At 38.0% G+C, this 25485-nt stretch overlaps 2 protein-coding genes and 1 long non-coding RNA gene across 3 annotated transcripts; 1 reads left to right on the plus strand and 2 right to left on the minus strand.

The window, feature by feature from the left end:
- Nucleotides 1–4975: 4975 nt before the first annotated feature.
- On the minus strand, nt 4976–6759 carry LOC131323153 (uncharacterized). The gene is made up of 3 exons (XR_009199093.1): nt 6631–6759; nt 5516–5591; nt 4976–5211 (listed from the first exon to the last, which is right to left on the minus strand). It is a non-coding gene; the product is annotated as an uncharacterized LOC131323153 (long non-coding RNA).
- Nucleotides 6760–12679: 5920 nt separating this feature from the next.
- Nucleotides 12680–15569, plus strand: LOC131322557 (GDSL esterase/lipase At4g16230-like). Its single transcript, XM_058353915.1, has 5 exons — nt 12680–13289; nt 13427–13557; nt 14373–14618; nt 14728–14983; nt 15106–15569. Exons 1-5 carry the CDS (start codon nt 13037–13039, stop codon nt 15327–15329), a joined length of 1110 nt encoding a protein of 369 aa, XP_058209898.1. The 5' UTR covers nt 12680–13036; the 3' UTR covers nt 15330–15569.
- Nucleotides 15570–16229: 660 nt separating this feature from the next.
- Nucleotides 16230–18631, minus strand: LOC131322555 (uncharacterized). Its single transcript, XM_058353914.1, has 4 exons — nt 17751–18631; nt 17475–17662; nt 16971–17354; nt 16230–16886 (listed from the first exon to the last, which is right to left on the minus strand). Exons 1-4 carry the CDS (start codon nt 18587–18589, stop codon nt 16684–16686), a joined length of 1614 nt encoding a protein of 537 aa, XP_058209897.1. The 5' UTR covers nt 18590–18631; the 3' UTR covers nt 16230–16683.
- Nucleotides 18632–25485: the final 6854 nt, after the last annotated feature.

Below are 25485 nucleotides of genomic sequence, written 5' to 3' on the forward strand. Positions count from 1 at the left end.
TTTTTTATTTTTTATTATTATTATAGAGGAAGTAACCAAGAGAAGTGGTAATAGTATGTTGAAACAGTCAAAAAATAGGGCTCAGGATATGTTGAAACAGTCAAAAAATAGGGCTCAGGTCTGCATCGCTTTGCGTAGTGTCAAGTGTGTTGTGTGTTTTATGGATTTTGATTTTCGCGTTCCACTTTGTTCGTGAGTTCACATTAAAAGTGGAGTGCCATTAGTAAAAAGTGGAGCGCGAAAATCAGTTTCCGTATTTTATATATGCAGTTATATGATAGTTGAAAGTTCTCTCTCTCAATGATGAATACCCATATGGTTCTTTTGTTCAACCCAATTTAGTCTTGTAATAATTAGGTCCTTTTGGAGCAAAGAAAAGAGTGCAAAAATCAGTTACACCAAAATTAACACCAAAAGTTAGGGATTCTTTCGAGCCGATCCTATGGAGACCAGATCCCCTGTCCGAGTGAAATCCGGACAGGGGTTTATCCCACTGCTCGGAGCCGTTGATCTCGCAAATCAACGGTCGAGATCTGTCGAACACTTTCTGATCCAAAATGACGTCGTTTTAACTCGGCAGATTTCAACCGTTGATTTGCGAGATCTACGACTCCGAGCAATGGAATAGGCCCCTGTCCGGATTTCACTCGGACAGGGGGTCCTCGGCGGATCCTATGTTAGTGGATTATGTCTTACTAGATCTTTGGCACAAATACGCACAAGTATTTTTTCACAAAGTCCTGTTACACGCGCGCCCACTATTTGTCACTTGTTTCTCCGCTGTGTTGTATCCCACGCGCATCCTAGTGAGACAAGACTCAAGAGTGACGCGGAGTCGCGGACAGGTTGATTTTCTTCCCTCCCCCGCCCCGCCCCCCCCTCGCTCTCTCTCTCTCTCTCTCTCTCTCTGCAACGTGCTTTTCTCCCTCCCTCCCTCCCTCCTCTCTCCTCTCTCTTCCATCACTCTCTATTATTTCTCATTTTTATTTTAAAGTTTAAAATCTTCATAACTTTTTTTCTACACAATTTTTTTATAAAATTTATATATCTGGAATGTAATCGTAGAGATCTAATTAATGAGAGAAATACTGAATATAATATTAAAAAATAAAATTTTTAATTGTAAATTTTTTAACATTTTTAATTTAACATTGTTAATAATGAATTTGCATTATTAATTGTGAATTTACATAAAAATTAGACAGAAATTAGACATTGTTGTTAATTTACATTGTTAATTTCTATCTAAATTTATAATTAACAGTATAATTTCAGGATATTAATTTGTTTACAAAATAAAAATACAATAAAATTTGTTGTGAAAAATAAAAAATGGAAGCCTACAACCAAAAAACTTTTTTTTTGAAACATAATTTTACATTTAATATGGAGCTTGTTTTATAGATTTTGTCAAACATATTTCAAATATATATTCAAAGGCAAATGCTAGAGACAACCTCGTGGGTTATCAGGAGTGGGGGTCATGCGCGCGTGAATGTGCAGATTCTGACTTGGCTCAGTACCTGCATGTTTGTACACATTCAAGGGTCTGCTGAAATGATAAATGCGAAGAGTAAATTACGAAAGTAGCCCCTAAAAGTTTTTCCAGATTTTAGTACTCCACTGGACCACTACTCAACAGGAGCAAAATTATGAGGGGCAATCTCTCTCGGCCTCTCTCTCACATCCCGTTCTAGTCTTTCAGAACGGGAAATAAGTCCTTATTTTTTTAAGATTTGAAGAACTTTTCATTTGTGAAGATTGGTCTTCGTATTCAGCTTCAAAGATTAATAAAATTCTTTTTTTCTTTTTTTCAAGAAATGAAATGAAAGTCTTACTAGATTTGAAGAAGTTTGGATTTCTCAAGACTTAGAGTAGCTAATTAAAGCTATTTATAGAGTCTAGAGGCTGGCTTCAATCTACTCTATCTACTTATAAAAACGTGAAGCACCAAAAGTGTTTCCCACACTTTTCACTTCTAAAAATACCCCTCAAAAAAACCTCAAATAACTGACCAAGCCCCAACTGGAAACAATACCACACCTTTCTGAATCACAGAAAACTCGAAACGTCACATTCCAACTGTAGCATTTCTAAAAAAATCTCTAAAAAATCACATTCCCCAATGAACTGTGTTCTCTTCACAACTCCCCCAGACCATTTGAAGCCTCTCGAATGTCCTTCCTCTCAACTCTCCAACAGTCAAGAGTTCTCTTGAATTAGGCGCTCGATTTTCCTCTGTTCTAATTTCAAGATTGAATTATGGGGAAGAAATTGCCAAAGTCATCCAGACTCTTGGTTTCCAAATTAAAAGTTCACGTAGAATCCATTGGTAAGGTTCCGAAAAAATGTGTATTGTTCTCTCTCTTGAAGCTTTTCTTGCTTATATGTTAAATATCATGCTCAGAAGTTCGACAAATACTCATTGCACATAAGGTGTTTGATGAATTGCTCATGTTGCCCTTCCATTTACTCCACCTGTCGATATTCATGAGAAAAGTTCATGAAATATACAAAGTGGATGTTTGAAACTTGGAACATACAAAGTGGATATCCAACTTGAAAAAAAAGGAGGAACAAATATAGCACAATTGAATTATGGCCAAATTCCAAACGCCATTGTAATGAACGGGCTCGTATAGTTTACAAATATGATGGACATCTCTATTATAAAACAGAAGGGTGCGGGGACAAGTTGTTAGAATGTCTCAGATTCATTTGATCCATAGGCTATAGTGCATCCTCCCACTTTCTGGTTAAGTGTGTGGTTTTCATTTAAATCACACAACTGTCATCTCCTTTCACGTTTATTTCTAGGGTTTTCACGTTTATTTCAAATTTCACACCCCCGTCTTCTCTGTTTTCTTCTGTTCAACCATCGCCATGCACGCCGGAACTTCGAATCGCCACCGTATCGCCACATCGGTCCATATATGGTTGAAACCCCACTCACTCTCTCTCTCTCTCAGCAAAAGGCAGTCCCAAGACTCAAATTTTGAAACCCCACTCACGTTTTTTGATCTACCTTACATCTCTAGTTTTGATAAGTATTATCAAATAGCAACATAAGTCCTTTTTTTTTAATGGGTACTTGTATATAAATTGATTGTTGTGCTCCTTTCCCAACTGTGTTGGCAATTCGTGTATTCTGCCAATATTTTTTTTACTTAATTTCTTGCTTTGATTTTATTTTGACATTGTGTTATCTATCAAATGGGACCAAATTGGAAAAGTACTGTAGAACTCTGGAATGGTAAACAGTGAAGGGGGTTATTGCAAGCAGGGCTGGGCTTTGCCTTTGCCTTTGCCTAGAGTCTTTTTTCCAAAAATCTGAAACACCAGACATGGGTTCCCTTCTCTTCTCCTTTTTAATGAAGGGCATGAGCCTTGGTCCATGTGGGCTGTGCATGTTCTCTTTACAGGAGGACCTAACCATTTAAAGGGGGCTGTGATTCGCAACTTTTGCAAGGTTTTGACTTTCAAAAAAATTTGCATCTACCCCCTTCTTAAAGAAAGAAAAAGCTAAGCAAGAATGCTACGACAAGAGGTCCAAATGTGAGCAGTGTAGCTTAGGGTGCAAAGGCCATTTTGCATTTCTTTCCCTTTAAACAACTTTTTTTTTTTTGGTAACTTCTCTTCGAATAAGTTCTTGCTTCACTCCTTTATTTTTTGGTTCGACAGTCAGGGATGTCTGGGCCAACTTATGTGCACCTCAACTAATCTCATTTTTTATTCAATCAAAGGCAAACCATCTATGGTACCAAAACGATGGTATTCACAATGAATTACTTTCTTGTGGCATGACTCCCAAGAAATCGAACCTTGATTGATAGAGGGTCCTAAACTACCTTAGTGGTGCTAGAGAGGGACCACTTAATTTATATTTTGTCAGCATCATTACATCTGGTGGGTCCTTATCGATTTGCATTATTTCCCTACATATGAAAAAGTGAGATGGCAAAATCTATGAGATTGACTGTATTCAAGAAACCAATTTTAAAAATATTGAATTTGTTACTTCACTATATGTAAGAGGAGTGAATTTGTTAGGGTGTTGTGAAGATCTTTGATGTTGATGGTGTACATTTCTGCTCTATGTTGAGTGTATTTTTACTGCTAATTTGCTTCTCTGTGATATGATAGTGTCTCTACCCATATTTGAAGAAATCCCATCTCTCTATTAGAAATATGCTTATGTTTGTTGCTGCTTTGGATTTGTTGCTGCTGTTTGCTGCTTGGTTTTAACTTTTACCTGGTATTTATTGGGATTCCATAAGCAAATTGATAGTTCTTTGTAGCTAGCTTAAAAGTTTAGTTGAGAGAGTACCATCAGCAAGGGTAAGAAGAAGATCACATACTACACACTAATGAATCGATTTAATGTTTGAGCCACTAGCTAGCAAGTGCCGTAGGCACGGGCAATTCCATCTGGGGTGCGTAGTACCGTAGACACGGACAAGCACTAGTATAACAATAAAGACAGAAAACATATCATTAATAAAAAAAAGAAAAGAAAAGAAAAGAAGAACGCCAAATAGTTTACCGATGTACTCCCTCCGTCCCTTTTTTAGAGTTCAGTATTCCATTTTGGGCTGTCCCTTAATAAGTGTCAATTTTGTAAAGTTAGTGAGTAAAAATTGGTGCATTGCCTATTTTGTCCCTAAAAGTAGATTCCATTTTGAAAAGTTAGTGAGTAAAAGTGTAATGATGATGGGTAAGTAGGGAAAGTGGATGAAAAAGTTGATGTGAAAGATATAATGATGATGTTGTTTTAATAAGTTGGAGTTACGAAGCAGGACACTTAAAAAGGGACGGAGGGAGTATTTTATTTGGGGAGAATTAGGTTCCATTTGTTTTGAAGTAAAATATTTTCGGGTAAATTGTCAAGCCCCGTTCCGGAATAGCACCTCATCGGCCTATCCCGATACGACACGTGACAACCAGCTACTAGCAAATCCAAGAATAACAAACAACTACAGTTCAACAGCCACATTTTATTTACATAAAAAAAAAAATTTCATTTACAAACTACAGCGGAAGTCTGTCAAGAAATAAACTTTACATAACCAACTATTATCCAAAACTAAACTAAGCAAAATCATCTACGGACCAGGAGACAAAGACTCCCACAGGCCTCAACTACGCACTTCTCGAGCGAGTCACAAAATGCAAAACGCGACCTGTAGTGGACACCGACCTATACCTGCAAAACTGGTACCCCAAACGAGTTCCAGGAGTGTATATGAGACATGGATGTTGTTCAATATAAGCAATAAATCCAAGTTCATCATTAATTAAGCATTAAGCAAATAATCGACACAAAGTCTTTAATCCGACACAAAGTCACTAGCTCGACACAAAGTCATAATTTTGGCATAAAGCCATTGAATCGACACAAAGTCAAAGGCACGACACAAAGTCCGGCCGTTGGCCGTTGTTGCCCACCGACACGAAGTCACAGTGCAATATCACAAATTCAATCCAATTGAAGAACATTTATGAATCGAACACTCACCTCGGTCTCCAACAAAAAGAAAACCAACGCAGTCACTCCCTACGTGGAGCTGCGGTACTCGTTGTCGTCTCCGAACCTAACAAATATTCCGCACATATGAGCTCAAAGTTTAATTCCAAAAGCAAAGAAGTAAATTCATCAATTTGTACCTCAAAGCCAAAAATCTCACAAACACACACTTTCTAGCAGAACCATTGATCGAATTCTGACTATAGCATTCTATAGGTTTCAAAGAATACTACAAGACCACCACCACTGGCAAGAAGACTTCTAGTACATCAATCTAGATATAAAATTTGCCCAAATTGGACTCCGAATGACTAAGATATGCTCAATTGAAATTACACATCTAAAACAGAAACTACAGACCCGGCAGAACAGTCTGCGATCGAATGCTCATTAAAAATCACATACTCAATCTTTTCCAATAATTCCAACACCAAAACTTCACCAATTGATCAATGTTTAAGACTCAACAGCATCCATAGTCAGTAAGCATATTCAACTATGACAAAATTGATGAAGAACACAGCTACAAAACCTGCCCAGAATTTCAGAATCACCAAACTATTAACTTTGGAACCAAAACTGATTTTGCTCAGACCAAACTAAGGCACGATCTTTACAGATTCAGAAAGATATACAAGTCTAGTTTCGGAATCAAGAAACGGTGCGTAAAACCGATACCCGAGCAAGAAGTTATGCCCGTTTTTCCAACATGTGTTTGGGCTGTCAGCACAGACGCGAATCTGACTGCAGTCCGGTTCAAGATTTTTATCTTTTTCCAGGTTTCTCAGAAAATTCTGAAATTTTTACAGCATAAACTACACACAAAGACGCATCTACAGTAAAAATACCAGAGAAATAACATGATCGGTATGTCAATGGTAAAAATTCGTCAAAAACAGGACAGGCTCAACTCTGCTCAAAACACAGTTATGCATATTCATATGTTATACACGAATTTTCAGGAATAAACTCAACTCCAAGCTCAAAAACCTTCTGCTATGGATTCAATCCATCTCTAATTACTTCAATCAAGTACATACTAGATGTAAAACATGAAACCTAACATGAAAAACGTGAAATTCAGCCTTGAAGGAGATGGAAATCACCTAATTAAGCTTCAATCAACCTAACTCTAATTTTCTTCTTCTTTTCTCCTTCTTCTTCCTCTTCTCCACGCTGCTCTCTCACTCACTCTCTCTCTCACGTTGGAACAACCTGATGGATTTTCTTGTTTTTGTTTTATTTTTCTTTTCTTTGTTTTGAAGAAACCCACACACACTCAACACATCAGCACACACACACGGCACACATGCACAATTTAAAAAAAATTGCACTTTAGCCCTTAAATTATTAAATTTAGCATTTAAGCACCTCAAAGATAAAATGATGTTACATAAATATTCTACCTATCTGGCGTTGTTTGGTTGCACAAAATGACAAAAGTGAAAGTTAAATATTTTTCAAGTAGAATATCTTCCATCGGAATGGTGAAAATGTTTTCTCCATTATAATTCCGTAAGTTGTTTTTTGGATTGTTCACTGACAGAATGTCAATGCTATAGATATATAAAAAACAATAATTCTAGGGACACACTCACTCTCACACTCAAACACACACCCACACTCACATGAGTGGTGGGCCCCATACACACACTAGAGTGTGTAGTGTATGTGGGACCCACCACTCATGTGAGTGGTGGGTATGTGTTTGGGTGTGAGAGTGGATGTGTCCCTAGCACCACTCTATAAAAAAAAGGCTCTATCATACATGTAGCGAAGTTCACATGCTCATTAACTAAAGGCAAATGCTAGAGACAACCTCGTGGGTTGTCAGGAGTGGGGGTCACGTGCGCATGAATGTGCAGATTCTGACTTGGCTCAGTACCTGCATGTTTGTACACATTCAAGGGTCTGCTGAAATGATAAATGCGAAGAGTAAATTACGAAAGTAGCCTCTAAAAGTTTTTCCAGATTATAGTACTCCATTGGACCACTACTCAACAGGAGCAAAATTATGAGGGGGCAATCTCTCTCGGCCTCTCACTCACGTCTCGTTCTAGTCTTTCAGAACGGAAAATAAGTCCTTATTTTTTTAAGAAAATAATTTTAAACTAAAAAAATAATAGATTTACTAAATCTAAAATATGAAATATGGATATTATCTAAAAGATCTCATCAAGATCTTTTATACTATGTTAAAAAAATTTAAAAATTATTTTTTATTTACATTATTTTAGAATTTAAAAACGTGAAATAAATATTTACTATTTTTTAAGAAGGTGTTCTGGAACGGGGTCTCACTCTCCAATCTTCATAGACTCAGCCATAATTACCGGAACTAAGCCATCACGGCCAATCACATCGCCGCCAGGGCCATCATCGTTGCAAACATTACCGAAAAAAAATTATAGAGTAAATTGAAAAATATAAACAAGATAAAAACCATGAGTTTACGAAAATAAGTAGTACTTATTTTTTAAAAATTGAGACTAAAGGAGAAACTCTTGATAGATGATTTAGATTTGAAGAAATGAAAAAAGTGCATTACTCTTGTCTTTTTGTGGATGCCCACCGGACAGTTTCTAGCAAAACCCGTATTCAAAATTGGATGTGTAAAATAAAAGTTATACTACTAGTATATATGCTGATGATTTCAATTTTTTTAGATTTAAGAGAGAGAGAGAGAGAGAGTTGTGTGCTGGGAAGAGAGACAGAGGACGGATTAAAAGGAAAAGTGTGTGGAGAGGGAAGAAGGAAAGTGACAGGTTATGAATGCGTGGGAGAACGAAAAGAAAAAGAGAGAAAGGGATACAATACTCAGCGCATTAAAAGAGAGAAAGTGACAGCCTGACAGGTATAAATGTGTGCGCGTGGGATTACAGGGAAGGACCCCGCGAGACATGCATTTGGAAAAATGGAAAGGGATCCGCCCAGCCATGAAACAAAAAACTAGGAAGGTTATTTTCTCCAAAATTAATCTCTCAATTAATGAAGAGGTGGCCCTCCAATTAGAGGTTTTTGTGTGTGTGTGTGTGTCCAATTACCTTTTAGCAGTTGAATTGAGATAATTAGAAACATGGTTTGAAAAGCCCACTTCCATTAAGAGCAAGCCTTGTGTTGGGTTGGGCTAACCTTGGTGGCTTGACCATTTTCTAGGTTGGCTTATCCAAAATCTACGAAACAACTCTTTCCTTTTTATTTTTGGGTACAACCCACTTCACTGTCAATAACATACGAAAATGAACACTTTTCAATACACTCACTTACGTTTATATATTTTTCACACATTTCAATACATTTTTTGAACCTTAGTAACAGCTCACTCGGATGTTTGTAGCATTTTCTTTTATTTTTTGGTTGGAAGAAAATAAGGGAACGGAACTGCGGAGTTCTCAACAATAAGACTTGAATTCCAAAAACGCACCTGAAAAAAGAGCGCCCTCAACCACTTTTAACTTGAACTTGTTGGTCTTGAATAGAAAAAAATTCACCATATACAATTTTCAAGTATACATAAGTCTGAAAGTACACGGAGACCCTCTCAATTATCACTTTTTCTCACGGAGATCTCCTAACATTTAAAATCGTCTATACAGACCACCTCAACTATAACCGTCAACCAATCAGCACCCTTTTGTCAGAAAGACCGTTAAGATGAAGGGATTAGCGTGGATAATATTTTTTTATAGATAAGGAGGTCAATGTGGGCAAATTTTTAGTGGTAGAATCGTTATTTTTCCACAATCCGTTAATAGAGTTAGCCAATTTTTCATTTCATATAGTTGAGAGGGTTTGTATGGGCAGTTTTAAAAGTTAGGGGGTCTACGTGAAAAAAAAGGCATAATTGAAGGGGTCTCCGTGTATTTTTTTGAAAATGGTCTATGTGTACTTTCACTTACTAAAAAATTACCAATAGGGAACCCACTTTTTAGTTTCTTTTCTGTTTCATTTACCAAAAAAATTCTAAACCTAAAAGCCTTAGCCTACAAATAGATAATCCTAAGCCTTGCCTAAAAGGCTTAAAGCTACCTCCATGGTCGACCCTGGTCATCTATGATCTATCTATATCTATACCATCTCTTAAAGAGGTGCAATCCACTTGATATTACCTCTTTTTTCTTGAAAAAAAAAACACACAAAAACCCCAAATGATTATACTAGCTTGAAAAAAAAAACACACAAAAACCCCAAACGATTACTGGCTAGACTTTAAGTTTTGTGGACAAACTTAACAAGGTGAGAAGTATTAAGATGAAATTAGTCCATCATAATTTATGTTTTTCTCATGAATTTTATTTTTTTAATATGCTAAGCATTGTAAGAGAAAAATGATGAGTTGTGGTGGTATTAAGACAAAGCTAGATTACAAGGAAAATGAGGATAGTGCAGATTTTTCTTCTCAAAATACTTTAATATGGTCAGTTCAAAAAAATATTATTTAATATGGTTAGACTCTACACTTTAGTCCAAACTGCATACTATTAGAGTAGTTCACCTTTTAACTAGATTACGGTTTCTTTTGACCAAACCAAACGTAGACTTGTGTTGCAGTTAATGATACAGATTGATAGTCAGCTCCATTTTAGTGTATCTCAAAAAAAATTTAATTTTTGATTATGGCATCTTTTTTTTTCAGTAATGAAGAGTGATCCACGGGCCAGCTTGCACGCATTACAGGACTAATATCTCCAGCCCTCCACCAGCCTTTGCTAACCCCAAAGGGTTTTTACGTATGGGGTGGCCCCAAGGACTTTTAACAGTACAAAAAAGTAGAATCTGAAACTTCGGGATGGTTAGTCCTTTCGTTCTGGCTGAGCAACCAACTGCACTACCCCACTATATGGGCACTACCCCACTGTCCATATAGTGCAAAGATTGTAGGATTATTTAACTCCACTAGGAGCCCAAAATTTCAGTGTCATTGGATAGATTCCTTTCTATTCGGAAGTTACCATAAGGACAAATGGCAAGTTCTTTTTTTTATAATCGGGCGTTAGCTGGATCAACTTATGTGCACATTAAAGTAATTTAATTTGGTGTTTTGAAGTAAACGATTGCATAACATTCCGGTAACTAACATTTTTGGGAGAGAATAAAATTTGAAAACTATTATAAGATCCTTAACGGCTATTAAGTGACTGAAGATTAATAAAGGGCCCAAGTTAAAAGGTTTAGAGAATTTAAGATAATCAAGTGTAGGATATCTGAGCTAGCTTGTGCGCACCTCGACTAATTTCGGAGCCGTGAAGGTAACGACCGGGCATAAAAAAAATTAATAGTCATTGTAATAATCCTAGAAACTAGGGGTGTGCACGGGTCGGACGGGTCGTGTATCAAAAAAAAAAAAAATTGGCCCTGAACCCGAACCAAACGAGTGTGAATAACCGTCCGCGTACCCATTTTTTTGGTCGGGTCGGGTCCGACCAAAACCGAAGTAATCTATATGAATTGGTCGGGTCGGGTAAGAAAAACAGCACCCCGAGCCCCGAACCGAAAACTGATTTTTTTCAAAATATGGATCCGTACCCGACCGAACCACATGTTCGGCCTGCCCAAAACCCTTCGGGTCGGGTCGGGTCCGTCGGGCCACGGGTTTTTTGCACACCCCTACTAGAAACCATATCAAACTGAAAATTTTATATGGATAGGTTAGTTGTATAATTAAATTTGAATTGTTGCTACTACCATTATTGTAAGTACTTGTCGATGATCTTCATTTAACAGAATTTAATGATCATGGACAACCTCATTACCAGATTAATGCTGATCACTACTAGTAGTACTTTCTAAGAGTTGCGGATTAATTTGTTATTTTAGAATTACTTTCTTTTTGACAAGGTAAATTCTATTCTACTAGAAATAATCTAAGGGAAAGGGGATGGAGCTGGTGGCGTTTGAACCCTCACCCAATGCAATGAGTATTGGGCTGCCACTCCATTTAGCATTTCAGAATCATTTTTTCAGAGAAAGCATTGTTAATGATTATGGAAACTTGTTTGGAAACTTTTTTGAAAACAATCGATTTACAAGAAAAATATTTTCTTAGATTCTGAAAATTAGTACCATTAAAAACTAAAATCGATAAGCTATGAAGATTATCAGTGTCTGTATTTCAAAATAATAAAAATATTTTCTTATATGTCTACTCCCATTTTAGCATGTTTGGGCATCTGATTTTGGATTTTGTAGTATGCATTTCTGTAATTTGCTTGTATGACCGAAATTTTCAATGTCTATTATACTCAAATGCCGAAAATTCAGATCTAGAATTAGCAGTCTCAAAAGAGATAAAATTTGTCAGGCATAGGTCTACGTTGGGGTGAAAGACATCGGTTGCCTTGTGTTTTTTTCGTCTTGCATTAGTTAGATGATATGTTTGGCTTTGTTCAAGATATTTATAATGAATTACGTTATGTAAATGCCATTGGGCTTTTATTCATATAATCTTAATTGTTGAAAAAAAAAGTATACCAAAATGCATTCTGGATGATGAATTGGAATAAGGAATCCAAAAATACCCGGAACGGCTTTTTGGATTTCAATTGCACTTCCTATAATCATTCATCAAAAATCTATTTTGCACATGTAATTCAAATAATTTTGTAAATAAATTGTAATAATAATTGAAGAAGTTATATTCTATCATTCAGACTTCAAAATTGAGAAAAACAATGAGCTCCTAAAACACAACCACAAGTCTTTGAGTTTGTGGTTTAAACCTGCACCATCTTTACGTTTTCAGAACATTTCACTAATGAGTTGCCAAAAGTTGAGCAATTTGTTTTTTGGTAATGCAAGGTGTCACGGGCCAATTACATGTACCTCGGAATAATCCTTACAGCCTCTCTCATAACCGTTTCACACGCTTACGCGATGGGACCGGTGAGGTGGCCCCAAGAGTTGTTGGCAAAGAGAATTGAACCAGAAACCTTAAGATGGAGCAAACACCTAAGTTTCAGGCCAAAGCACTTGGCCAACCCTTCGGGTTAGTTCAGCAACTTTCATTGTTACATGGTCCGTGGTTTTCAAATTTTTTTTTTCCGTATACGTCTTGATCGCAGATTTTAATTGCTACAATCCGATTCCAAATGGGTAATCTAGTTCACGGCTTGTTTTCGATTTTGCAGTACATTTAATGAGATTCTTTTGCTCCTCACCAACTAATATTTTCCTAACACAATCTCATCTATAAAAAGGGTAAGCCTCTAACACAAACTCTGCTTCTGGTTCCTTACTTTCCATCAGATTATTGGTATTTTGATTTGTCTTTGTGCATGCGTTTCAATGAAAACCCATGAGTGTAAATGGTTCACAAAAGCTAAGGCTATTTTTGGCCAAATTCATTGTTATTTGCTCATTTGAGATTCATGATCATATCCTGTAATTCTCTGTTCTTCAATAGGTCTCTTGCCTCAGTTCATGGTCACTTCAATATAGGATAGAACGAAGAAGAACACATCAATTTCCTATCTCGAAATCGTTCTGCTATTCATTTATCTTGTGTTCTTTGATATGGGTTTTCTTCGGGGAAAGCCGGTTGTTAGGATCGCATTTGGAATTATGATAGTCTTGATCATACTCTGCGGGATTTGCACGGCGAAAAGAGTTCCTGCCAATTTTGTGTTTGGTGATTCTTTGGTTGAGGTAGGAAACAACAACTACATTGCTTCTCTATCTAAATGCAACTACGTTCCGTTCGGAATAGATTTCGGTGGGCGGCCAACGGGACGATTCACAAATGGAAGAACCATAGTAGATATTATAGGCAAGTTCTTGTCCTTGTTACTTCTGCTTTTCATCTCATCTTCTATAGAAAAAAGTAGCTAAGTTTTGGTCAAGGTAAATGTTGCAAACTACTATTTAATTTATCTGAAATTTTGTCTAATTTTCCTCTTAAACCAGGACAAGAAATTGGTTTGGAAGATTTTACTCCTCCTTATATGGCTCCAACAACCACCGGAAATGTAACTCTGAAGGGTGTGAATTATGCTTCTGGTGGAGGTGGAATCTGTAATGAAACTGGGATAATTTTTGTGAGTTGTATTTTTTTTCTTCATTTAATAGGCTACTGGATTTACCAATTTATTGAATCAGACATATATGTTTAATCTGGTTGTCTTTTGCTTACAATTTCATATTCAAAACTAGAAGCAAAAATTTCAGAAAATGTTTGGTTGATTGATTTTGAAACTTGAAGAAATTTTAAATGATACGAAAAAGAGCTTAGTTTCGGAAAAACAAATGTTGTTAAATTTCTTTTATCGACGAAATTTTTATTGTTAGAATATATAGTTAGATTAATACCTTAGAGGAGGAGTTACTCCTGAACAAATTTCTCCTAGCACTTAAGTGCACCCCTGATGTTATTGAACCAAAGGCCTCTTGGCAATGTTGTTAAATTCTTGGAAAAGATTTCAGCCAGAAAAATGAATTACAATGTGAAATGATGAGTTTATAGAGTCATAAATAGTTTTTGAAAAGTGTTCATAAAAACCTAAAGCCGGGTCCCTGTAGCAACCTCAAGTTGCTGCAACCTGTAGTGCGCCATCCGAACCTTCTATTTCAACAATCGATGGTTCAGATTCGCTGAAGCATTCTTACAAATAAGGTTTAACAAACATACATGAACGTTTGATTACCAAGATGGCAGCTCGGATGAGGTCGCTACAAGGACTCGGAATCCAAAAATCTATCGCCTTTGGGTTGTGTTTTTTCTTATAGCTTGTGTTTTCCGAATTTTGACACATTGGACATAGATATTCCTCTTGGTTCGATTTACGCAGATCACTCACCAGATTGGAAGGTTAGAAGCAAATTGATCTAACTGTGCTTTTTGACTATTTGCTAGGGTGGTAGATTCAACATGGATGAACAAATAGACTACTTTGCAAACACCAGGCAAGACATAATCTCGAGCATAGGTGGTCCTGCGACAATGAGGCTGCTAAGAACTGCACTCTTCTCGGTCACAATGGGCTCAAATGATTTCATCAACAATTACCTTACGCCTGTTCTCTCAACTCCTGTGCAACAAACGGTTCCTCCAGAGAAGTTTGTGGGCTTCTTAATCGCAAGATTTCGGTCACAACTTACGGTAAATTTTTCTTAAAGACAACGTGGTACTCTGAGGCTAACTCCGGTCATTACTCTTTTCATCAGTTTTGGGTAAAAGTTTGGTATAACACATTGAAAACGTGTCTCAGAGACTCTACAAGTTGGGAGCTAGAAAGATCGTTGTGTCGAATGTGGGGCCTATTGGGTGTATTCCATATCAAAGAGATCTGAATCCATCAGCAGGAGAAACCTGTGTTGCGTTGCCAAATCATCTAGCCCAGTTGTTCAACGGCAGGCTGAAGAACCTTGTACCAGAGCTTCGCAAAAACCTCAAGCGATCCGAATTTCTTTACGCGGATGTTTATCGTATCGTAGACGATATCATTCAAAACTACGAATCCTATGGTATGTCATATTGAGGTTTTTTTGTAACGCTCCATTTCTTCCGATCAACAGGGCGTTTATATCACAAAGTTGTTCAAAGTTGGTTTGATCTGTGCTTATATATAGCTCATTTTGTGATCCAGGATTCCAAAATTCGAATACAGCTTGTTGTAAGATCGCCGGCCAGTTCGGGGGTCTGATACCATGTGGTCCTCCCTCCGACATTTGTCCGGACAGATCCAAGTACGTTTTCTGGGATCCCTACCATCCAACTGATGCTGCCAATATAATCATAGCTATGCGCTTGATGGATGGTGGTTCTGATGATATTTCGCCGACGAATATTCGACAACTTGTTCAATCTTGAACTGAAGACTAGATTGAGATGGCTTCAAAAGATGGTTTCACGTAGAACTTTATGAAGTAGTTTTTCCTTCTCTTTTTCTTGATAAAATCTTTAAGTTAATTTCGTGCCTAGTGACTGTGCCGTACCATGTCAAAAATAAATTCGTAAAAACTCCTCCGTAGAATAGTGGCCAAGATCGAGTGTCGATCCTCAGGGATAGTGAGGCTGAGTTACTATAATTTCGATTAATTTTTAGATTAATTTGAAGAGAAAAGATGTTTGATTGTAGAAAACTGAATAAATTAAGAAAGCAACTAATTAATTGATTTAGCAACTAGTGGAAAAAAGACTTAGGGTTTCGAATCCACCCCAACCGCATAACAACGATATGCATAGGCTAGGTTTAACATGCGAATCATTAAAGACTATCGTTAGAGCTTGCAATCACTTCCGATAATCGTCAAAAAAATATATTTAGTTGTCAAAAGACATAGACTATCTCATAGCACGAACCGTCTCACTAGCCCGATTTAGCCGTTTAACGGCACAATCCATCTTACGAGCATAATCCATCTCAATCGGCGAGAGGGCTGTTAAGAGCTGCACTTTTCTCAGTCACATTGGGTGCAAATGATTTCATCAACAATTACCTTACGACTGTTCTCTCAACTCCTGTACGACGAACGGTTTTCTCAAGAAACGTATGTGGGCTTTTCTTAATCGCAAGATTTAGGTTACAACTTACGGTACATTTTTCTTATAACTGCAGATTACTTTTTAACGTATTTTATTTTTTAAGGCCACAACCAATTTATATTCTTTATTTTTATCAGTTTTTAGTCAAAGTTAGGTGAAAAGCCTATTTTGATTTGTCATCAATTTTGATAGAAGAGTTGAGTACATCAAAGCATAGTTGTCAAATCGTGAACCGAATCGAGAATCGAAAAGGCCCAGTAGCGAATCGTGAATCGCTTCGATTCGGTCATGATTTTTAAAATGCATACAAAATGTATATTTCATGTTTGAATCAATAAAGATAGTGTTTCAAAAGATAAATAGATGATCACGTGGTCTAAATAGGCAAGACAGTTGCTTTTATTGCAAGAGATGTGGGTCCGAATCCCTCCGTGGTCTATATTTCTACATAAATGGCAATAAAAAGTTCAAAAACCAATATAGTTATGCCATACATGCAATTATAATCAACACAAGATCCACAAGTTTCAAGATTTCAAATACCTAATAGCATAACGTAAGCCCTAGCAAATAACGATAGTACTTGCAACTTGCAAGTTGAATAAAAAAAGAACATTCAAAGTTTCAAACACAATTTAACTAGTAAATAAGCTCTAAGATAGTTTTGATTGATCATTCCTCAATCATCTTCAAGGTCAAGTTCCTCCACATCATCATCATCATCATCCGCCATAGTCGCTTCATCAAACTCTTCTTCCTCTTCTTCTCCCTCGAGTTCAATGACTTCATTGTCATCAAACACTTCAATTTCATCTTCATCATCCAACTCACTTGCTTTCTTTTTTCCTTTTTTTCGGCCATAAGCATTCAAGTTCCTTGGCCCTACATTTAAAGTAGTTCTTTAAGTAAAATTGTACTCATATAAACTAGAAGTTCATAATAATATAATATAGATCTTAATTATACCTCTCTTTCTCTTTTTCCCAACCATTCCATCATCTTTAAAGCACTCTTCAATGTCCATCCATGGATGATCTACGGGTAGTATTGGACCTTCTTTTTCAGTGATCCATTCATCATCAGACTCCATATCAGATAAACAAATTGGATCATATGTATCACCCCTCTCTTGCCTCTTCTCTTGCCTCAACTCAAGTTGAATGTTGTATTTTACAAACACCAACGCATTCATCCTTTGAGTTTCCAAACGGTTCCTCCTTTTTGAGTGTACAATATCAAATATGCTCCAATTTCTTTCACATCCAGTTGCACTACAAGTGCCGCTTAGCACTCTTATTGCTAACCTTTGGAGCTCCTTGCACTCTTCTCCAAAACTCTCCCACCATAATGCTATGATATATTTTCATTAAAAATAACTTATTAGAGTACAATTCATAATCATTTGAAATGAAAATATAGATGTAACTTGTAAGTAAGTAACTGAATAAGTATTAAAACTTTAAAATTTACCGGGTTGCTTCTTATCTCTTGTCAACTTGGCCATGTCCATACCAAACATACCCTCGGCATTTTTGAACTTCTCTAGTTGCTCGTCAATGATAATCCTTGTGTCCATATCCGGGTACATCCTCTCAATGGTGGTGTACAAGCCCTTTCTAACTTCTCTATCGGCTTTAAATGTTTCACTATATTGAAACCTACAATAACGACCAAACCAACAAGCGAGAACTCTTCAATAAAAAAGCAAAAATATACATGAAACAAAAGTAAAAATGAACAACTTACTTGGGATTGAGGTAGTAAGTCGCCGCATGAAGGGGTCTATGGAGTTGATAATCCCATCTCGTATCAATGACATTCCATATTTTCTCATACCTTCTCTTTTGTTCCCCCAAGTTTTTGGCGATTTGTTCTTTCGCCCTATCCATAGCCTCATAAATGTACCACATGGCCGGCTTGGAATCACCGTCCACAAGCCTCAATACTTTAACCAAAGGCAAAACACACTTCATGCAAAATTTGATTCCTTTCCAAAATCTGTGATCATCTAAAATTATGCTTTCCACTTTATTCCCCACCGCACTTTTACCATAAGAGCTTGTAGCCCACTCCACCGATGCAAACATAGCTCTAATTTGAATCTTTAAGTCATCAAATCTTTTCAAGGTGATATAAGAGGTAGCAAATCTAGTAATTGCTGGTCGTGCCAATTCCTTCTTTTTTGTGTATTTTCTAAACATGTCAAGTACCCATTGATGCCTATAGATGAACACGGTGACTTCCTTTGCTTTTGCTAAGGTGTCCTTAAAGACTATAAACTCGCCAATGTCACTAAGCATCAAATCAAGGCAATGAGTGGCACAAGGGTTCCAAAACAAATTAGGCCTTTTCTCCATTAGCAATTGTCTGGCACTTACATAAGCTGATGCACTATCGGTCACCACTTGGACTACATGCTCTTCCCCAATTTCTTTCACCAAGTCATCAAGCAAGTCACACAAATTATCCGCATTCTTGATAATGCCAGATGTGTCAATAGATTTGAGGAAAACGGTACCCCGTGGACTATTGACAAGAAAATTTGTAATGCTTCTATACTTTCCATCGCTCCACGCATCGGACATTAGGGTACAACCCGTTTTCTTCCATTCTTTTTTATACACCTCTAATCCCTCTCGCACAAGATCCACCTCCTTTTTCAAGTATGACACCCTAGCCTCATGATAAGTAGGGGGTTTTAACCCTTTCCCATATTCACCAATTGAAGCTACCAATCTCTTAAATGTAGGGCATTTAACACAATTGAAAGCTATGGCGTTCTGAAAAACCGACAAATATCTCTAATCACGGGTTCCCTCTACTTTACCATTTCATTCAAAGTAAGTTGTTTCTCTTTCTTCTTACCTTTGGTAACATAAGCATCCATCGTTCCCTTACTTTTGGAATTAACTCTCACATCTTCCTCCTCATCAAAAGATTCAAAACATTCCAAATTTGTGGCTTTTTTTTGGTTCTTGCCTTTTAGATACTCAAGGAAAAAATCTTTAACTTCCTCGGAAACTTGAGGACATTCGCATGCCTCGTTGTGAGTTCCCGCCAAGTGATTTTTCATGCGAATGACCCCACCCCAAAAAGTTTGACCACAATAATTGCACATTAAATGCATTCGATTGTCCTCACTAACCCAAGTACAATGTTCCCATGTAGGGTCTTGAACATTGCGAGGTTTGCCCCCTTTCTTTTTCCCCATATTCCCTAAGTCACAAAGTAAAACTCAAATTTAATAATACGAAAACAATAAAATACTTTGTCAAAGCATTAATGTTGACTGGTTTACAAGTGGCATATCTTTATGAGTGTGTAAAATACTCTATAAATTGTATACTGTATAGTGGAATCAGTCACAAGAAAGTAGGAAAAAAAAAACGTGTCTTGAATCTTAAAAGTGGACAAAAGGCCTATTAAATTTGGTGGTCCAAGTGGAGCACATATAATACTCTACATTCTGTAAAGTGTACAAAATACTCACTGTATAAGGGTGGAATCAGTCAAAAGAAAGAAAAAAACAAGTCTTGGAAGTGGACAAAACTCAAAAGGCAGTGGTCCAAGTGTACCTGCTACTTCCACTACAAAACCCATGCCATATACTACTCTATTTACCCATAAAAAACAAGGGAGAGAGAGAGAGAGAGAGAGAGAGAGAGAGAGAGAAGAAAAAAAAAACCTGTTCGGCACTTCGAGAGAGAGAGAAAAACCTGTTCTGCTGTTCGGCACTTCGACTATAATCAGTACGGCGACTACGCAATGAAAAGCTTCGATCGAATCAAAATCTTTCAAGAACAGAAGCAAATAGCAGTTCAAGCAAGATCCATGGTGAAAATTGGAGAGCAGATCAAGGTTGAAAAATGCAGGTTAGCATCTGTCGAACCCTAGAAGATGGAATGAGGTTGGACCAGTTCGATTTAATTTTCGTCGTGTGTTTTTAACTGGGTTTCGACCCATTTTGAGGGCTGAAATCACAGAGAACCCCCCCCCCCCCCCCCCCCCCCCCCCCCCCCCCCAAAAAAAAAAAATATATATGTTTTTTGCCTTTTGGGTTCGACAGACACGACCCAGATCCGTCGGTAACCGAATCGTACATGAATCGTATGTATCGTACGATTCAGCGATTCCTGAATCGATTCGATCTATTCCGTTCACGATTCTACCCCATTTGCGATTCTCAATATCGGTTCGAATCGATTTTACCCCGTATTGAACCGAATCGTACGATTCAAATCGCGAATCGTACGATATCGACAACTATGCATCAAAGCTTATTTCTTAAACATTTCATTATAATTCATTCTCAGAAGTAAGTTTCTTTCACCCAAATTTGGTAGAAAACTTGGCTGTCCCTTGGTTCAATGGAAATTTAGATTCCTCTCTGATTTGGTGATGATCTAGGTTGGGTTAGACCTCGACGTCACGTACGATGAATGCTCCACAAAGTCGGAAGTATAACAGGTCTCAGACCGCCGCTCACAGCGAGTAACCCGCCATCTCTCTAAGGCAAGCAGATGTGTTATTGCCTCAGATCAAGAGGCGCCCCTCAAATCTAGATCATCCTCACTCAAATCCAATGTCTTCCCACTCCGATCTGAGTGCTTTCTCTCAAATTTGAGCACTTTTCTAACAGATTTGGGTGCTCCATCTGACCTGTCGTCTCTCCTGCAGTGGTCCAACCAACCCGACGTCTCTCATTCGGCGGTCCGACCGACCCATTGTCTCTCCTACGGCGGTTTGACCGTTCTGCAGTCTCTCTTGCACGGTTCAACTGACTCGCCATCACTCCTACAGCAGGTCTAGCAGTCCAACAGACCTGCCATCTTTCCTACGCGGTTCAATTGATTAATAAAATATACTTCAAGAAACTTCTAAAATAAGACACAAATAATTCATAATTACTCACATAACTCTTTGCCTCCTTGCCTTTGTGCTTGATCACATAACTCTACCAATAGCTTCAAACATGTTGGCACATAACTGACACTATGAATCATCATGGCCAAACCCTTGAAATCATCAATATCTTTCTTCAAGCCTATTTCAAATGCAATTGTAGCCTTTGGGTTGAAGTTGAGAAGGGTGAACACTTGTCCACCAGAAACCTCTATGTTAGCCCTTGTAGAGTTCACCATGGTACACTTTGTTTTGCATTTTTTCTATCAACTGGAGACCAACTTGTCCAAACATGGACCAAACAATGGGTGCAACTCCGAATACATGTTTCCCAAGGGGATCCCATTCAAGTCTGTTGGACCGTTTTTTCATCATCTCTCCTAAAATTAATTGGCTCTCTTAAAACTAATTGGTGGTATGAATGGGTTCAATTAAGTCTTTTATGGCAATCGATATCGCACCCGCATGGTCTGTGTTTAGAGCGGTCGCAGGGAGTGGCATTGTGTAACCAAATCCATGGGGGCACTACGGGCCCAACAATCCCTCCCTCATGATGACGCTCCCGCGACTCGAACCCATGACTTCTTGGCACTGATACCACTTGTCGGACTTCTTTTCCACCATCTCTCCTAAAACCAATTGGTGGTAGGAAGGGTTTCAATTAAGTCTTTTATGAGATTCGACATCGCACCCGCATGGTCTATTTTTAAAGCGGTCGCAGGGGGTAGGGCTGCAAACGAGCCGAGTCGAGCCGAGCCTCAGCATGTTCAAGCTCGGCCCGATCAATTATAGGGAGGCTCGAGCTCGGCTTGAGCTTGAATCGAGCTGGAAAATATGGGCTCGAGCTCGGCTCGTCTAAACTCGGTAGTATATGAACGAGTCAGCTCGGCTCGAGCTCGAGCTCGTTAAAAGGTTCCACATTCATTTTTCAAAATCCAACTTTCACATTCGATTAAAACCACCACCTAATTCCATCAGTCCATCATTTTTAAGAACCAAAGTAAGAACATACATGAAGCACCATTCACAAAAACAATGGTGCAAGCCTGGAACAAATAAGATCCCCTAATATATCAAAGTTCACCAAAATATGGGATCTTACAAAAAAAAAACCAGTCAGTCAGCCACCAAATGTCTTTGCTTCCAATCTCTAAACATATAACTACATATCAGTATTCAATAGCATCACAAAATAGAACAATCCTTCAAAAAACCCCAATGCCAAAATGTCTTGAGTCAATAGTTAGAGAGGTTAAGGCAGAGAAAGAGGTAACAACTAGAAATTGACTCTCACATGCTCACAGCATGTTTGTGCAGAGAAAGACGTTGAGAGTTCGATCTTGCAGAGAAAGAGAGAGAGAGAGAGATCACCCATGCAGAGAAGGAGGAGGTCCAGGAAGATCGGCGATCGGTGGTGGAAGATCGGAGACGGGTTCATTGATTTGGGTGGTGCGATCGTCGACCTTGGGGCGGGGTTGTAATGTTTTCCGTCGCATCCTTGTTTACTGCAGAGTGGAAACAGAAAACTCTAAGCATATGAAATAAACCTAAACTTTATATATACCCCCAGATAAAATATATATACAGTCAGGTTCCGGTGAGGGATCCCGTATTTTATTAAAATGCGGGACTCTCCTTCCCGATTGAATTTTGATGATCCGAGCCGCTCAAAGTGATCAGAACGTGATTTTAAGGGTCTTCGCGAGAAATCAGCAAAAAAAAATGACCGGGAAGGGCTTCATCCCAGCAGTTTTCATTGTACAGTTCAAAAAAAACTGTTCGGATGAAGCCCTTCCCAGTAATTTTTTTTTGCTGATTTCTCGCTGGGACCCCTAAAATCACGTTATGCACACATTGAACGGTTCGGATTTTCAAAATTTGATCGGGAAATAAGAGTCCCGCATTTTAACAAAGTGAGGGATCCCTCACTTGATCCGTGGGTGAATACATATATATCTAAATATATATATATATATACTCGACTCGCGAGCCGACTCGAGCCGAGCTCATCGCAACTCGAGCTCGGCTCGTTTATGAAACGAGCTTATAAAACCGGTTCGAGCTCGTTCGTTTATCTTCCGAGCCGAGCTTGAACGAGCCAATAACGAGCCGAACTGCGAGCGACTCGGTTTGTTTGCAGCCCTAGCAGGGAGTGGTATTGTGTAACCAAATCCATAGAGGCACTCCGGGCCCAACAAAGTCTTTTATTTAAGATAAAAGAGTGGGGAGAGAGATTTGTGGAGAGAGAAAGAGTTTTTACTACAACTTGAATTGCAAAGTTTATACATGGTTCGGGCAAATGAGACATCACCTATTTATACACTAAGGAAGAAGTCTAGAACATTCACTAAATGCTTCCAAACTATTTCAATCTAAAATTCTCTGAGAATATTTATACAAGTCTAGGATTATGTACAATAATCTAGATTATTCTAGGAGATAGTTCTAGAAAGTTTCTAGAATTCTCCAGGCTTTCACACTGCTCTAGAGACTGGTAAATTTAGCTTTTTAAAAAAAAAAATCAAATTGACCAATTTAGTTTGTTTTTAAAAAAACATATTTTAATGGTGATTTTTAATATAGAGTGTTGCTATATGTACCGACCACGGGGAGGGAAAACGTACCGACGGCCGCCGGCGGGCCGTCTCCGGCCACCGGACGGCCGATCCGAGCCGTTCAAAAATTCTAAAAAATAAAACCGAGGGGGTCAACGCGGGAATCAAGGGCATCCGAGGTGTTTAGGGTGCTTGATCAAAGCACCCTTTTTTCGTGTATATATGTACACACACATATATACACGAAAAAAGGGTGCTTTGATCAAGCACCCTAAACACCTCGGATGCCCTTGATTCCCGCGTTGACCCCCTCGGTTTTATTTTTTAGAATTTTTGAACGGCTCGGATCGGCCGTCCGGTGGCCGGAGACGGCCCGCCGGCGGCCGTCGGTACGTTTTCTCTCCCCCAATGGTCGGTACTCATAGATTTTTCGTTTTAATATACATAGAATGGTGGCATAGTACATTTACAAACCATGCTAGTTTCACTATGTATTATTATTAAATGAAAAAAAATACAAACATCTGTCTATGAAGATTGGAGCGAAGATTAAAAACAAAATCAACCTTCACAATCCCAACGTGCATGTCGCGGGCCTATTCTGGACTCCACTACCATCGTTTTTCATCGAATGACCGGATAGTGTAGAGTAAGACAAACAGATGATCCCTATGTAACAAAGTCAAGTTCATGCAGTACAATATCAAATGAGGAGCTCGAGAGCTTCTCCCAGAGACTTTTGGCACTCCATTGGCGACTCTCTTTCTGGGAGTTCCAACAACAATCTCATTAGGTTAGGTCAATTCATGATTGTTATGTTAGAACTGTTATTCACAAATATTATTATATCACAAGAATTAGTGGTACACATAAACATAGAAACACAAGTAGTAAATATGAGAGAATATGAAAATAGTGAAAGTATGAAATATATTGTCTGTGAGAATGAGAGTCGTAACCGTATTTGATAGCGTGCTTACTACTAACGCTTTTCATTGTATCTTGGCCACAAACTTTTGTATATTAGACGCAAACTTTTGCGTTATGGCCGCAAGCTTCACAAACTTTTACCTTTAAATTAAAACCATGCTTACTGCTAACGATTTTGGTTTGTTGCGGCCACAGCAGGGCCTTTTGGGTTTCTTAGACTTGATTGGGCTGGAGGTAGACCTACCTTCATTTTAAGTCCAACAAAAACTTCGAATAGGCCCAAACCAATTTTAATGACCCCAAAATACTTTCTTCCAAAAGTCTCTGAGATAAATATTTTCAAAAAAATATTTTTTTTACAATTAATTTATAAAAAATGCTTGTAATTGTGACCATTAGTTGTATCTTTTAGTAATCCACCCATGAAGATCTTCCTGAAATTCAATCAATAAAAATTCAAAACAATAAAAAGTGCAACTGAATCTATCCCAGGACTAGCACAATAAAAATTACCGTACTACTTTTGTTTTCAATAAATAAACAGGAAAAAGGATTATAAAAAATCCACAGCAGAAAATTTTGTTGTTTACTGCATTAATGATATTCGATTGACTTTATTTTTCCTTGTGCATTTAACGACTAGTTCAGATCATATTTTTCAGCTCAAAACAAGGTCCTTCAGGATGACACACCTATCGCGTCCCTCAAAAAGACGATGTTTAGGCTTGGATACTATTCATTTGAACACAAATCTCAAATAATCTTTTGTTGCATCTTGGTTTGGCGTTATTAGCTGTCGTTGCATCTTAGTTTTTTCCATACTCGAACAAATACAAACAGAAGGTCTTGTATCAAATTGTAAGGAAAATGTAATTTAGAATTACTTTAGGGAGCAGCTAATAAGAGTGATGCTTAAGGCAAAAGCATAGATTGGCTGATCGTGATCTCGGCACACAGCGACTCCCAGAGCCAGCACCGGACATCACTGGCACGTTGCAAAGCACAACGGAATCAAAATGCTGCCCACGAGCTTATTGATAATGCAGTCCCCCTGAGATATTCTTTTATTCATCATCGAAAAGAAAACCCTAATG

The sequence above is a fragment of the Rhododendron vialii genome, chromosome 4a, assembly GCF_030253575.1.
Source record: "Rhododendron vialii isolate Sample 1 chromosome 4a, ASM3025357v1".
Classification (NCBI taxonomy): Eukaryota; Viridiplantae; Streptophyta; class Magnoliopsida; order Ericales; family Ericaceae; genus Rhododendron; species Rhododendron vialii.

Bases quoted from the DNA above. Each gene is read 5' to 3' on its own strand.
- LOC131322557 (XM_058353915.1), top strand. From the start codon at position 13,037: ATGGGTTTTCTTCGGGGAAAGCCGGTTGTTAGGATCGCATTTGGAATT. The intron at 13,558-14,372 runs GTGAGTTGTATT...ACTATTTGCTAG, and splicing joins ATGAAACTGGGATAATTTTT to GGTGGTAGATTCAACATGGA. The intron at 14,619-14,727 runs GTAAATTTTTCT...AACGTGTCTCAG, and splicing joins GATTTCGGTCACAACTTACG to AGACTCTACAAGTTGGGAGC.
- LOC131322555 (XM_058353914.1), bottom strand. From the start codon at position 18,589: ATGTCCGATGCGTGGAGCGATGGAAAGTATAGAAGCATTACAAATTTT. The intron at 17,663-17,750 runs GTAAGTTGTTCA...TCGTTATTGTAG, and splicing joins ACTTACTACCTCAATCCCAA to GTTTCAATATAGTGAAACAT. The intron at 16,887-16,970 runs GTATAATTAAGA...CTTTAAATGTAG, and splicing joins TGGGAAAAAGAGAAAGAGAG to GGCCAAGGAACTTGAATGCT.